We start from the raw sequence: 13,249 nt of genomic DNA, 5'->3' as shown, positions 1-13,249 counted from the left end.
GCTAAGAATAGAAGAGGAATCACATTCCTATGAAATTCAAATGAGTCCTTCAACTCAGGAATACTCCAAAGAGTCTACTTGCACATTCTTTTAAAAACATTCCTGGAAGGTACACTGAGGTAGAAAAGAGGTAGACCTGGTTTGGAAATTTGTGGCTTGCACAGGTGTGTGTGTGTGTGTGTGTGTGTGTGTGTGTGTGTGCCTCTGTGTGTTTCAGGTTGTTAGGATATTGTTTTCAATGCTGAATGTTGAACCCAGAGATTTGAGTATGCCAGGCTGCTCTCTACCATGGGTATGAATATTAACCCCTTTTCTTCTTGAAACATGAGTTGGCTCCATGATAACTCAAGCTTTCCTGTTTGCTTAGTAGAAAGACTAATAATGTTATGTATGTCAAAGGGTGACTCTGAGGACTGAGTGATGGGAAGCAAAGGAGCCTGGGATGCAATGGACTCCACACTGAGATTTCAGGTCCCTTTGATCTTGTCTGTTGGTGAAGAGGAGGCAGTGCTGGAGAGAAGTCATTCCAGTGAGGGAGAAGCTGCCTCCCAGAATAAAGGAGGCTCAGAGAGGTAGAGTACAGGTAACAATCCCAGAATCCTGAGGAGGGCCTCTTCTTTTCTGAGAAATAAGAGAGGAAGGGAAGGAGAGGAGGGAGAAGAGTGGGATTGGAGTATAAAGTGATTAAACAAATAAAATTTTAAAATGGGTGAAGAGTTGGAATCTGCATTTTTAAAATTTTGATTAATGAATTTTTTAATATTTTTATTTTTATTAATTACAGTTTATTCACTTAGTATACCCCTGTAGCTCCTTACCACGTCCCTTCCCAATCCTACCCTCCCTATCTCTTCCTCACCCATAACCCTCCCCCAGTACACTGATAAGGGATTTTCTCCTCCCCTTCCCTCTGATCCTATCTATCAGGTCTCATCAGGAGTGGCTGCATTGTCTTCCTCTGTGGCCTGGTAAGGCTGCTCCTCCCTCAGGGTGAGGTGATCAAAGAGCAGGCCAATCAGTTTTCTGAGTGAGACAGTCCCTGACCCCATTAATATGAACCCACTTGGACACTGAACTGCCATGGGCTACCTCTGTGCAGGGGATCCAGGCCATCTCTAGGAGTGGTCCTTAGCTGGAGTATCAGTCTCAGAAAAGACCCCTGTGCCCAGACTTTTTTAATCTGTTGCTCCCTTTGTGGAGCTCCTGTCCTCTCCAGGTCTTACTATCTCCAACTTCTTTCATAAGATTCCCTGCAGTCTCCCCAAAGTTTGGCCATAAGTGTGACCATCTGCTTTGATACCCTGCAGGGTAGAGACTTTCAGAGGCCCTCTGTGGTAGGCTACTGTCCTGTTCCCTGTTTTCTCTCTCCTCCGATGTCCATTCACTGTACATTTCTGAATGGGGATTGACCATCTCAGCCAGATTCCTTCCTTCTTGATTAGCTTCCTTAGGTGTACAGGTTTTGGTATGTTTATCCTATACTATATGTTTAATATCCACTTATGAATGAGTATATACCCTGTGTGTCTTTCTGCTTCTGGGACACCTCTCAGGATTATCTTTTCCAGTTCCCACCATTTATTTGCAAATTTCATGATTTCTTTTTTTTTTTTTTTTATCACTGAATAATATTCCATTTATAAATGTACCACAATTTCTGTATCCATTCCTCAACTGAGGGGCTTTTGGGCTGTATCCAGCTTGAGGCTATTACAAATAAAGCTGCTACAAACATGGCTGAGCAAATGTCCTTGATATATTCTTGATCATCTTTTGGATATATGCCTAGGAGTAGTATAGCTAGATCTTGAGGAAGCGCTTTCCTAATTGTCTGAGAAAGTGCCAGATTGATTACCAAAGTGGTTGTACAAGTTTACATTCCCACCAGCAGTGGAGGAGGGTTCCCCTTTCTCCACATCCTCTCCAGTATGTGTTGTCACTTGTCTTTTTGATCTTAGCCATTTTTAAGGGTATAAGGTGAAATAACATGGTTGTTTCAATTTGCATTTTCCTGATGACTACGTTGAACTTTTCTTTAAGTGTTTCTCTGCCATTCATCAACCCTATATCTGACACAGGGCTAATATCCAGTAAATATAAAGAACTCAAGAAGTTAAACAGCAACAAATGAAGTAATCCACTTAAAAATGGGGTACAGAGCTAAACAGAGAATTTTCAATACAGGAATCTGTATTTTTAATCATAAGAAAATACATTTTAAGAACAGTTATTAATAAAATAATCAGTTCTCTAACCAAAGTTTATAAAACAATAACAAGAATATATAAGTCAAAATAAGAAATTCAAAAACCAAAACAGCCAAAATAACAACAACCATAACCAAGAAAGCAAAACAAAAAACTAAAATTTACACGGAAAATTATGCTCATCAGTTTTCTCTCAGTGTAGATTTAGCAAGACAGCTCCACAGCCTGTGGCTTAACTTGAACACTTAGTGGCAAGGGATACAGCATTTTTCTCAAGGAGTGTTGTCAGAAAAGAGAAGGAAATGAGAGGCCAAAGCAGCCTAGCTGGCTCACTGGCTAGATAAAATTAGGGCTTGTTCATACAGAGGAAACCCATTCTGAATAAGACAATTCCTCCCAGGAATTCAGTGTTTCCTGGGGCTGGGGTTCAGCAGGTGGCTCCTGATGCAGCAGCTCCTTCTGCAGGAGGCTCTCCTCATGGGCTGTGGCCACTTCCATTTGAAGGTGCAGCTTTTCAGACCTGGGAGAGGAAGGCAGTTAAGACACAGGCCTAGTTGCAACACCCTATCTCAGCCTTCAAGCTGCTCCCTCCCACCACCTCAGCTGTGCTCCACAGTCAATACTGATCTCTTCACTGCAGTCAATGTTTGTAATTCATGACAGAAGGGTCACACAGTATCTGTGCCTACAAAATGTTTCTGCTATTAAATGCATGTCAGAATTAGATCTAGGAACGGATGTTCTCTGTTCTACTACAAAGACTAGCCCTTTCTCCTACAGCCCAGGAACATCATTATATAAAAGAACCTACCCAAATATGAACACAATATAAGTTATTCATGATGACTCACTGATGGATCACGTCATTTAAATAGATAGAAATACACCCTTGCAACCTGGGCCACTGAACAATGTCATGAGGCTAGCTCATTTCTCCTGCTCAGGAGGCACCTTGTACCCAGGTAACATGCATGATGGAGCCTGGCATGCTGGGGAAGCCTTTCATGAGTTGTGTACCTGCCAACAATAGTCCTGCACAGGCTGAGGTACCAGACTGAAAGCTGTGTTTTCCTAAGAACTAGAGCTGGCAGACCACATCCTGGCTCATTATGGGAGTGAGTTACAGAACACTCTTTGAATGTCTGATATTCCCTGCTTCAGAGACATCTGCCTGGCTTCTGGAAACTCCTTAACCTATTCTTTCCAGAGAACCCTTCTCACAGAAATGGGTAAACACTGCAGAGATTAGGGTTAAAGGGGAGAATCTGATCACTACACGGGTTGCTCTTAAACAAAAGTATAATTTCAGCCTGGTGTGGTGTGCACATCTTGAGTTCCCATCACTTGGGAGGCAGATGTTGGCAGATCTTGTGACTTTAAACACAGCCTGCTAAGAATATTGTAAAGAACTCAGGAGGGGGGTCACAATGCTCTAGACACATAAGGTGCCAATCACATTGTTTCCTTCACAGAAGTTCCTGTAGACTGGGTCAGCACAACTCTTTGAGGTGTTCTTTCCCAGGAGGGGCTTTTAGCCATGCTGGAGAGCAATCCAGCACAGGAATCCAGGAACAGGGTCCCCAGATATCTTCAACTTCTCCTCCCAGCCTGGGCTCCTACCTCATCCAGAGGTCCTCAAATTGATGCTGCATCTTTATGGCTAAGTCCCTTTCCTGTATGGCCAGCTGAGTCTGCTTCCTCAAATACTGCAGGAGTTTCTCCAGTCTTTCCCGCTCCTGTTCATGACAAGATGGTGTTCTCAGTGGAGGGCTACACACTGGCTTGCACACACTGTCTTACAAGAGCAAGCATAGATAGAGGACCCAAGAGCTGGCAGGACAGCCACCCTAGCCAGAAGATACATCTTCAAGGGAAGTAAGAAACCCTGTTCCAAGATAGAAACTGACATGAAAGAAACCCAATGGCCTCCTTTGAACAATGAACACATGCATGATGGACCACAAAGCTCATGGGCTTCCTGCTAGAAGAACATGGTTTTGAGACACAGCACACAAGCACTTTTTCAATGGTCTCACAACTCTGCTATCATCCATTTGGGAGCTAAGTTAGCTGTGAAGAGCTTGCTCTGCTTGGCTAGACTGTGTTGAGTTGGTTATTGACGTTTTTCCGCTGAAGTCTCAAGACTCTGACCTCCACAAATTGTCTGTCTAAAGTCCTTCCCATGTCCTTTGTTGTCCACTCATCTCCAGACTATACATACTCTCACAAAACCCAAAGGAAACAGGGCTAAGAAAATAGAAATCAGGCATGTATCAGTGTGAATTAAGAGCTGGCCAAATGGAAAAGACCCATTGCAGTGAAGAAAAATGGGGCAGGCCACATAACATTGGCATTGATGACAAAAAGAAGCACTCATTTGACAATAGGACTAGACTCTTCCTTTGCAAGCTGCTCCCTCCCTTGAAGTCATATGACCCTGCAATCAAAAATAATCACAGGACCTTGAAGGAACCAATAATCAGCTTACATGACAGCCCAGCTATTCAGGGACCATGTAATTGTGGGTTATCATATTACCCAAACTCTGCGTTTTGGAATGCACCTTCAAGCAGAAGAGAAGGGTATGCTTGCCAATAATAGAGTTTCTCACAAGAGGCTTATTTCCCAGAATACTTAGGCAGTGGCCGAAAAAAGAAGTCATATGGCATAAGGCGGGGAGATGGCAGAAAGTATAAATTAGTAAGGAGGGTGATGGGTGAGAGCTCAGGTGTGTAGATGAGCAGAAAAAGATTCCAGTGGGCAAATGGTTCCTGACCTTGTCCATTTGCAGTGTCTAGTGGTCACTGGTGTTCTCCTCTTGGTCCTTACACATCTCCTGCATTTCTGCCAACTGGTGCTTTAACAGGATCCAATTTTCTTGAGCCATCTCATTGTCCTGCTTGATCATGTCCATCTTCTTTTTCAGCTGAATCTGTTCCATCAGGAGCTGGCTGTGGAGGTTGCTGGAAACATCCACTGAAGAATAAGCCTCTGGCAGCCTCCTCATGCCCCTCCACCCCTGCCAGCATGCATTTGCCATCCCTACCTTCTGGGCCTATTAACTCCACAAGGACTAAGGTTTCCATGAGGATCTAGGAAAGAGCCCAATACAACCATGCCTGCCGCACTAAGAAGACCATAGAGAGAACAGCTAATTCACAAAAGAATATCAACTACAAAAGTCCCCAACACTGAAAAGGTTCCCTGTCCCTCAGAAAGAAATAGAAGTCTCCACATGTCCTTTATTGTTGCAGGTAATGCAGAAACATCAAAAAATATGAATGTCAGGGTAGGAAAGGAGAACCAAGGGGAGCACATGCTATCCATCTACCTGTTCCATAACACCTAGCTCTGTAAAACTCTGCCTGATTCCCAGATACTCAGGCTCCCTGTGATGATATGAATTGATTTCAATCTAGAGTCTACTGAGGTTCAAAAAAAAATCCTGCAAGAGGCTAACAGTCTCTTTCATACTTAGCAGATCTGACTCCAAAAGAATATGTAGGCTGATATCTCTGAGGCAGAAGGGGTAGAACTAGTACTGGGGACTCCCAGTCCAGAATAAAGGCAAACAGAGACAGCATTTCACAACTGTTGGGGTCCATTACAGGCACTTACCGACAGAAGCCAGTCTCCTTTAAAATCAGTTAAATTTATAAAATGTTTGTAAAGTTTTAAAACTTTTTAATTCTACTTTAGGTGCATGAGTGTTTTTCCTGCGTTTGTGTTTTTATTCTGTGTGTGCTCCTGTTAACAGTGGTCAGAAGAGAGAGTCAGTTCCCCTAGAGCTGGAGTTACAGTTGTTGTGAACCAGTGTGTTCTGAGAATCCAACCTGGGTTCTCTGCAAGTGCACCAAGTGCTCTGTAGTGCTGAACTATGACTCCAGGCCTGCAGAGTATCTTTCTACAAGTTTGGATCAGTGAAAGTAAATTGAAAAAACCTCCTTTTTACCGTTTAGTTTATCATTTGGTAAAGACCAGAACAGAAAGCCCATCAGTTGTTGTACTATAACATGTACTCTACTTTCATGTGAGGTGTAATCCTAAGAATTATGACAGTCAATATGTTAATGGCCACTTTGTATCATCTTTACATTGTCAAGAGCCTCTTGAAGTTTGACATGTGTCCTACAATCGATGTTGAAGGTGAGAGTACATTTCTGACTCTTGGAGGATTGCAAAAGACCCTTTTTTAATCTCTGTCCACCAGGGGGTGGAGTTTCCTAACACAAAATCATCAACTGTATGAGTGATAAGCTTTGCAGGTTCAACTTTTGATGTCATTTCATCATTTCTTTGTGTGAAGAGTCAAGAACAGTAGCTGAGCATCCCTGAAGATGAATGCTTCTCCAGCTTTAGTGACTGTGATGCTGCTCGTGCTTGGTAAGTTAAGTGACTTAAGATTTGCAATCTTTCCCTTATGATATCAGAAAAATACTTAATCATCTATGAGGTTTGTTGTTAATATAACACAAATATCCTGTTCTTCCTCCAGGGAGGATCCATGGAAACTCAGTGATCCAGAAACAAGGTCAAGTGACCCTCTCAGAAGACAGTGTTCTCTTTATAAACTGCACTTATTCATCCACAGGGTACCCAACTCTTTTTTGGTATGTTCAGTATTCTGGAGAAAGCCCTGAGCTCCTTTTGAAAGTTACAACAGCTGGCGAGAAGGGAAGCAGCAGAGGGTTTGAAGCCACATATGATAGAGGAACCACCTCCTTCCACTTGCAGAAAGCCTCGGTGCAGGAGTCAGACTCGGCTGTGTACTACTGTGCTCTGAGAGACACAGTGGCAGACACTGCAGGGGGAGCTGAGCACAAACCCTGAGAAACAAAAGAAGCCTGATGTCTGATCATCTGCTTTTTAGATCATCCTGTTTTCCACACAGTATGGGTTGTGTGCCGCAACCTTTCTCTGGTTGATGAATGTTGTACACATGGTCAGAGCAGAACAAGAGGGAGATGATATCACAGCTGGATTTTCATCAAGGATATCAATGGTTCCTCATGGAGGGTCACATTGATTTCCCAGGAAAGCTATGGATACTGTGAGGTGGTCAGTTGTCTTCATCTCCACATATAGGTCATTTTCTTCATATTATTGAATGTCACCTCTAGTCCAAGTTATTCACACAGGGCAACAAATGCTGGGAAAGATGTCATCTAGATAATGTCTATCTAATACTTTGGAAGAACAGGTTATCAGAGGGTTACAGCCTTTCCATACTTTAAGATTTGTAATAAGGATACATAGGTAGAAAAGACAGGAGAAAGGAAGTCTGAGCAGGTAGGAGATTTTCAGATTTTCAATGTCCATCCTCTCCTCTAAATCCACCCCCCAGTCTCATCCTCACCCCTGTAGTAGAGTGTCTGCTGTGGTCTTCATCCCTCTTTTTCCCCATTTCCAGAGCACTAGATTGATCCTGGTGGCACTCCAGGATCAGATTTCTTTCCTACCATGGAACCTACACCTCTTTTTAGCCCACCTCTATACCTAAGTGTCATTTGCCTATGTGTCAGTACCCAATTGGAAAGAAACACATTCTGTCTGGAATCCAGTGTCCACACATGGCAGGATCTTGGAAGCATTCCCTGGCAGGCAACCTATAGCCACCACACTGTTCTCAGAACCAAAGAGAACAATAGAAACCAAGGAAGAGAGCACACATCTGACAAAGGCAAGAACACACACCAGCACAGAGAATTACAATAATCTCAAAGCCAGATGCCTAGATTCCAGCATGAAACAATAACATCCAAGATGACATGTCTTCATTAAAGCCCAGAAACCCTACTCCAGTAGCCCCAAGAAACACAATATGGCCGATGCACAAGACAAGGATTTCAAATTAGTCTTTATGACTATGTAGAGTTCTTGAAAGAAAAAGTGAATACATTCATTAAAGAAATCAATGAGCCAAAAATCTGGAGTGAGGCAGGCCTGAAGAGACTCATGAGTCAACCAAGGACCATGCATGGAACGGAACTAAAGCCCTGCTCAGATGTAGTCCATAGGCATCTCAGTCTCCATTGGGGTTCCCTAGTAAGGGGAGCAGAGGCAGTCACTGGCATGGAATCAATTGCCTGCTCTTTGATCACCTCCCCCTGGTGAGGTGGACTTACTAGGCCACACAGAGAGAGGATCCAGACAGTCTTGAGACACCTGATAGGCTAGTGTCAGATAGTAAGGGAGGAGGACCTCCCCTATCAGTAGACTAGGGGAGGGAAATGGTGGGGGAGTGAGGGAGGGTAGTATTGGGGGGAGGTGAGGGAAGGGATATAAAGTGAATAAGTTTTAATTAATAGTAATAATAATAATAATAATGGCAAAAAGAAATTAACAAAAACACAAACAATGGCATGAAATGAAGAGCACAGTTCAACACTTCCCAGTGGAAATAAAATCAAAGAAAACAGAAATAGGGGGAGAACTGGAAGAGAGGAATTTAGGAACTCAAACACAGGCTCCCAGGATTCGTCCCCATCCCAGAGATTCTCCTACCATGATTTTGGTCTCGATTTTTCAGTCTCTATTTTTCTGTCTCACACCCAGCCCCACCCCTCCTGCTTTTTCTCAGGGCTCATTCTTACTCTCACTTTCACCAGCAATGGAGGAGTGTTCTCCTTACTCCACATCCTCTCCAGCATGTGTTGTATCTGGAGTTTTTGATCTTAGCCATTGTGATAGGTGTAAGACAAAATTTCATGGTTTTGATTTGCATTTCCCTGATGACAAATGATGTTGAACATTTTTTGAAATGTTTCTTGGGCATTAGAGATCCTCTGCTAAGAATTCTCTTTTAGCACTGTATCCCATTTTTAATTGGGTTATTTGGTTTATGGTGTTTAATTTCTTGAGTCTTCATACATATTATTAACCCTATGTTGGATGTAGGCTTGGTGAAGATATCTTTTTTCCATTTTGTTTGCTGCTGTTTTGTTCTATTGACAGTATCCTTTGCCTTACAGAAACTTTTCAGTTTCATGAAGTCCCATTTATTAATTGTTGATCTTAGTGCTTGAGCTGTTGGTGTTCTGTTTAGGAAGTTGTCTCTTGTATCTGTGTCCGACACTATTTCTCATTTTCTCTTCTAGCAGATTTAGTGTATCCAGTTTTATGTTGATGTCTTTGAATCACTTGGACTTGAATTTTGTACACGGTGATAAACATGGATGTATTTGCATTTTTCTACATGCAGATATCCAATTAGACCAGCACCATTTGTTGAAGATGCTTTCTTTATTCCATTGTATGGTTTTAGTTCCTTTTTCAAAAATCAACTGTCCTGAAGATACACTACTCAGTAGTATCAGAGAACTGAAGCATGAACCAACTCCTTGGCTGTGTTGATCCTACTGCCTTCTTGCCTCCACAGATCTTTTCTCTGCTGACTGTGGAGCTCTCACAGACTCCTGCAGGACAGTTGTTTCCTGACTTTTCTCTGTGGACTCAGTTCAGCTCTGGCACAGACATTCCCCTGGCATAAACATGTGGCTTCATGTCTATGTTAGGAATGTAGAGTGGGAGAAAGTGGAAGTGATAGGGAAGAAGAGAGATAAGGAAGAAAGGGAGTAGTAGAGAGGTGAGGCAGAGTTAGAAAGAGGAAAGGGGAGAGAAACCAGATCTACAACTTTTTTATTTTATTTTTTTTTATTTTATTATTATTTTTTTATCAGTTACATTTTATTAACTCTGTATCCCAGCCATGTCCCGATCCCTCATTCCCTCCCAGTCCCTCCCTCCCTCCCCCATCTCCATACAAGCCACATACCTAAACACAATAAAAGAAATATACAACGAGCCAAAACTCAAGTTAAATGGAGAGAAACTTGAAGAATTCCAGCCAAAATCAGGAACAAGCCTAGGCTGCCCACTCTCCCCTTATTTCTTCAATATAGTTCTTGAGGTTCTAGCCAGAGCAAGACGACAAGCAAAGTTGCTAAAAGGGATACACACTGCAAGTAGAGAAGTCAAAGCTTATATTTGCAGATAATATGATAGTATATAAATGACCCCCAAGATCCTACCAGAAAACACCTACAGCTAACAAACATCTTCAGCAATGTTTATGGATATAAAATTAACTCAAAAAAATTCAGCAGCCCTCCTTTATACAAGTGACACAGGGCTCAGAAAAAAAAAATTAGAGAAACAACACCCCTCATAATAGCCACACATAATATAAAATATCTTGGTGTGACTCTAACCAAGGAAGTGAAAGACCTGTCTGAGAAGAACTTTAAGCATTTGAAGAAAGAAATATTTTAGAAAATGGAAAGATTTCCCATGATCGTGGATTACTAGGATTAACATAGTAAAAATGGCCTTCCTGCAAAAAGCCATCTTAAGATTCAATGCAATACCCAATAAAATTCCACCACTATTCTTTACACACCCAGAAAGAGCAGCCATCAACTTTATATGGAAAAATAAAAAGACCCAGGATAGCTAAAACAATTCTGTACAATAAAAGAAATTCTGGTGGTATAAACATCCTCCCTGATTTCAAGCTATTCTATGGAGCAATAGTAATAAAAACTGCATGGTATTGTTGTAGAAAAAAAAGCAGGTTGATCAATGGAACTGAATTGAAGACCGAGAAATAAACCCACACTCCTCCAGGCACTTGATTTTTTGACAAAGAAGCAAAAAGCATACACTGGAAAAAAAGGAAAGCATCTTCAACAAATGGTGCTGGTTTAATTGATGGCTGCATTTAGAAAAATGCAAATACACCCATATTCATCACCCTGCACAAAACTCAAGTCCAAGTGGATCAAAGACCTTGACCTCTAAATCTATAAGAAGTCACAGTGGGGAAAATTCTGGAACTTATTGGCATAGTAGACAGGTTTCTTACAGAACACCAATGGCACAGAATCTGAGCTCAACAATTAATAAATGGGATCTTATGAAACTGAGAAGCTTCTGTAAGTCACAGGACACTGTCAATAGAACAAAATGGCAGCCTAGTGATGGACAAAAGATCTTCACCAGCTCTACATCAGGCAGAAGACTAATATTCAAAATCTACAAAGAACATAAGAAATGAAACATCAACAAATCAAATAATCCAATTAAAAATGGGTTACAGATCTAAACTGATAATTCACAACAGAGCAGTCTCAAATGGCTGAGAAGCACTTAAAAATGCAGCTGTACATATGAACTCGTAGATGTTGGCAGCAGACATAAGAGTAGCAAAGGATCAGGCCAGACTAATTCCATCAGAGAAGGCCAAAGTGGGCATTCCCACTCTTAGCCAAGGAGCTACTGGCAGTTGGTAGCTGCTGAGAGAGATATCCATTTTTATTTAAAAATGCAGCTCCTGGTTCATAGACCACCCTCTACTGAAGGAACAAAGCTAAGAGTATAAGGGAAGAACTGATGGAAATAAACAAACAAAAAATGATGTGTCTTATTTTAAAAAGAGGGACACAAAATGTCCTTGGTAGGGAAGTTGAATGGATCTGTCAGAAATGGAGGGAACAAATGAGTATAATAAAAATTCACTGCACAACATTCTCTAAGAACTAATAAAATGAGAAAAATAGATGAATTTTAAAAGAGGTATGCATGTGTGTACACTTTAATGTACACTCACCACATTAAATACCATAGGATACATGTGGTTCAGTAATACAGGTGTCAGCTAAGGGTGAGGTTTCAAGTTCATTCAGAATGTCTTGTGCAGCCACCTGTGGTGCAGGTTGAAGGAGAGCAGCAGAGGGCGCTCCTTCCTTAGATGTGGGTTACATCTCCTTTAGGTGGCTTAACATGATAGAGTCACTGTGCAGACAGAGGTACTTGTCCATGAGTGAGGAGTTGGATGAGGTCCTGCTAAAGACTTGCCCTGTGAGATTGGTGCACTGAAGGGCCAAGTGTCATTTCTTCTATGAACATGCTTCCTGTCACCTGCTCATTTCTTGTGTTCCTCTTCATGCTCAGTAAGTTACATTTTACCCTAAGTGTTCATGATGTCTTTGTCTTACAACCATGGCAGCCTTTAACCTTCCTCCTCACATAGAATAGTAATTCCTCCTTGTTTGTTTGTTTGTTTGTTTTTTTAGGAAGTAGTAATGGAGACTCAGTGACCCAGACAGAAGGCTTGGTCACTGTCACAGAGGGGATGCCTGTGATGCTGAACTGCACTTATCAGACTACTTACTCAGGTCCTTCCCTCTTCTGGTACGTGCAATATCTCAATGAAGCCCCTCAGCTACTCCTGAGGAGCTCCACAGACAAGAAGAGGACAGAGCACCGAGGGTTCCACGCCACTCTCCATAAGAGCAGCAGCAACTTCCACCTGCAGATGTCCTCAGTGCAGCTGTCAGACTCTGCCCTGTACTACTGTGCTGTGAGGGACACAGTGAGGGAGACTGCAAGGGAAGCTGCACAGAAACCACAGGTACAGGAGGCCTAGAGGAGTGGCCCTGTGAGGGAGGCTGTGTGCTTCCTCCAAGTGCTGCTCACCAGCTTCCTGAAAAACAGCAACAAGTCTCAGGTCAAATATCTAGAGACCTAGGATCTGTGGATATTCTGACTGACAGGATGGAAGACAGTGCTAGAGACAACCCAGGCTGTGATCCCTTGAAATAAAGTTCTCTCCCTAACTGGAGGTCTTAACAGAAAATATCTCAAGAAAAGTCCTGAAGTAGGATCTACCAAGACATCTACCAAGATGTCTTACAAAATCCAGGGATTTATGTTCTCCAGCAATCCTTTGTAATTACCCCACAAATTAATGATTTAAATAAGAAACCTAGACTCTAGTCAGTAAAATTTGGCTTAAGTGTCATTCTATAAATTATTTAGATTATTCCTCGCCTTGGCCCATGTTACATAGTGTCCCCCAATCTCTGCTCTTAGTTACTTGTCTATTGCTTTGAAGAGGCACCATGAATGATCAAGACAACTTCTGAAAGAAAGCATTTCATTGGAGGCTTGAACACAGTTTCAGAGGTAATCATCATGGTAGGGAGTGTAGGAGCAGGCAGGCAGGCAGGCAGGATGGCCCTGGAGTATGAGCTGAGAGCTTA

At 42.2% G+C, this 13,249-nt stretch overlaps 2 gene segments (V, D, J or C); both read left to right on the top strand.

Annotated features, from left to right (window-relative positions):
- Positions 1-6,541: 6,541 nt before the first annotated feature.
- On the top strand, positions 6,542-7,037 carry LOC132656338 (T cell receptor alpha variable 9-2-like). The segment is given in 2 exon segments: positions 6,542-6,590; positions 6,703-7,037. Coding segments are annotated over 2 exon segments (381 nt in total).
- A 5,074-nt stretch (positions 7,038-12,111) lies between these two features.
- Positions 12,112-12,633, top strand: LOC132656337 (T-cell receptor alpha chain V region CTL-F3-like). The segment is given in 2 exon segments: positions 12,112-12,157; positions 12,281-12,633. Coding segments are annotated over 2 exon segments (399 nt in total).
- The last annotated feature ends 616 nt before the right edge of the window (positions 12,634-13,249 follow it).

This window comes from Meriones unguiculatus, chromosome 9 (assembly GCF_030254825.1).
Source record: "Meriones unguiculatus strain TT.TT164.6M chromosome 9, Bangor_MerUng_6.1, whole genome shotgun sequence".
In the NCBI taxonomy this organism is placed as follows: domain Eukaryota; kingdom Metazoa; phylum Chordata; class Mammalia; order Rodentia; family Muridae; genus Meriones; species Meriones unguiculatus.
This window is presented reverse-complemented; position numbering and strand designations above follow the sequence as displayed.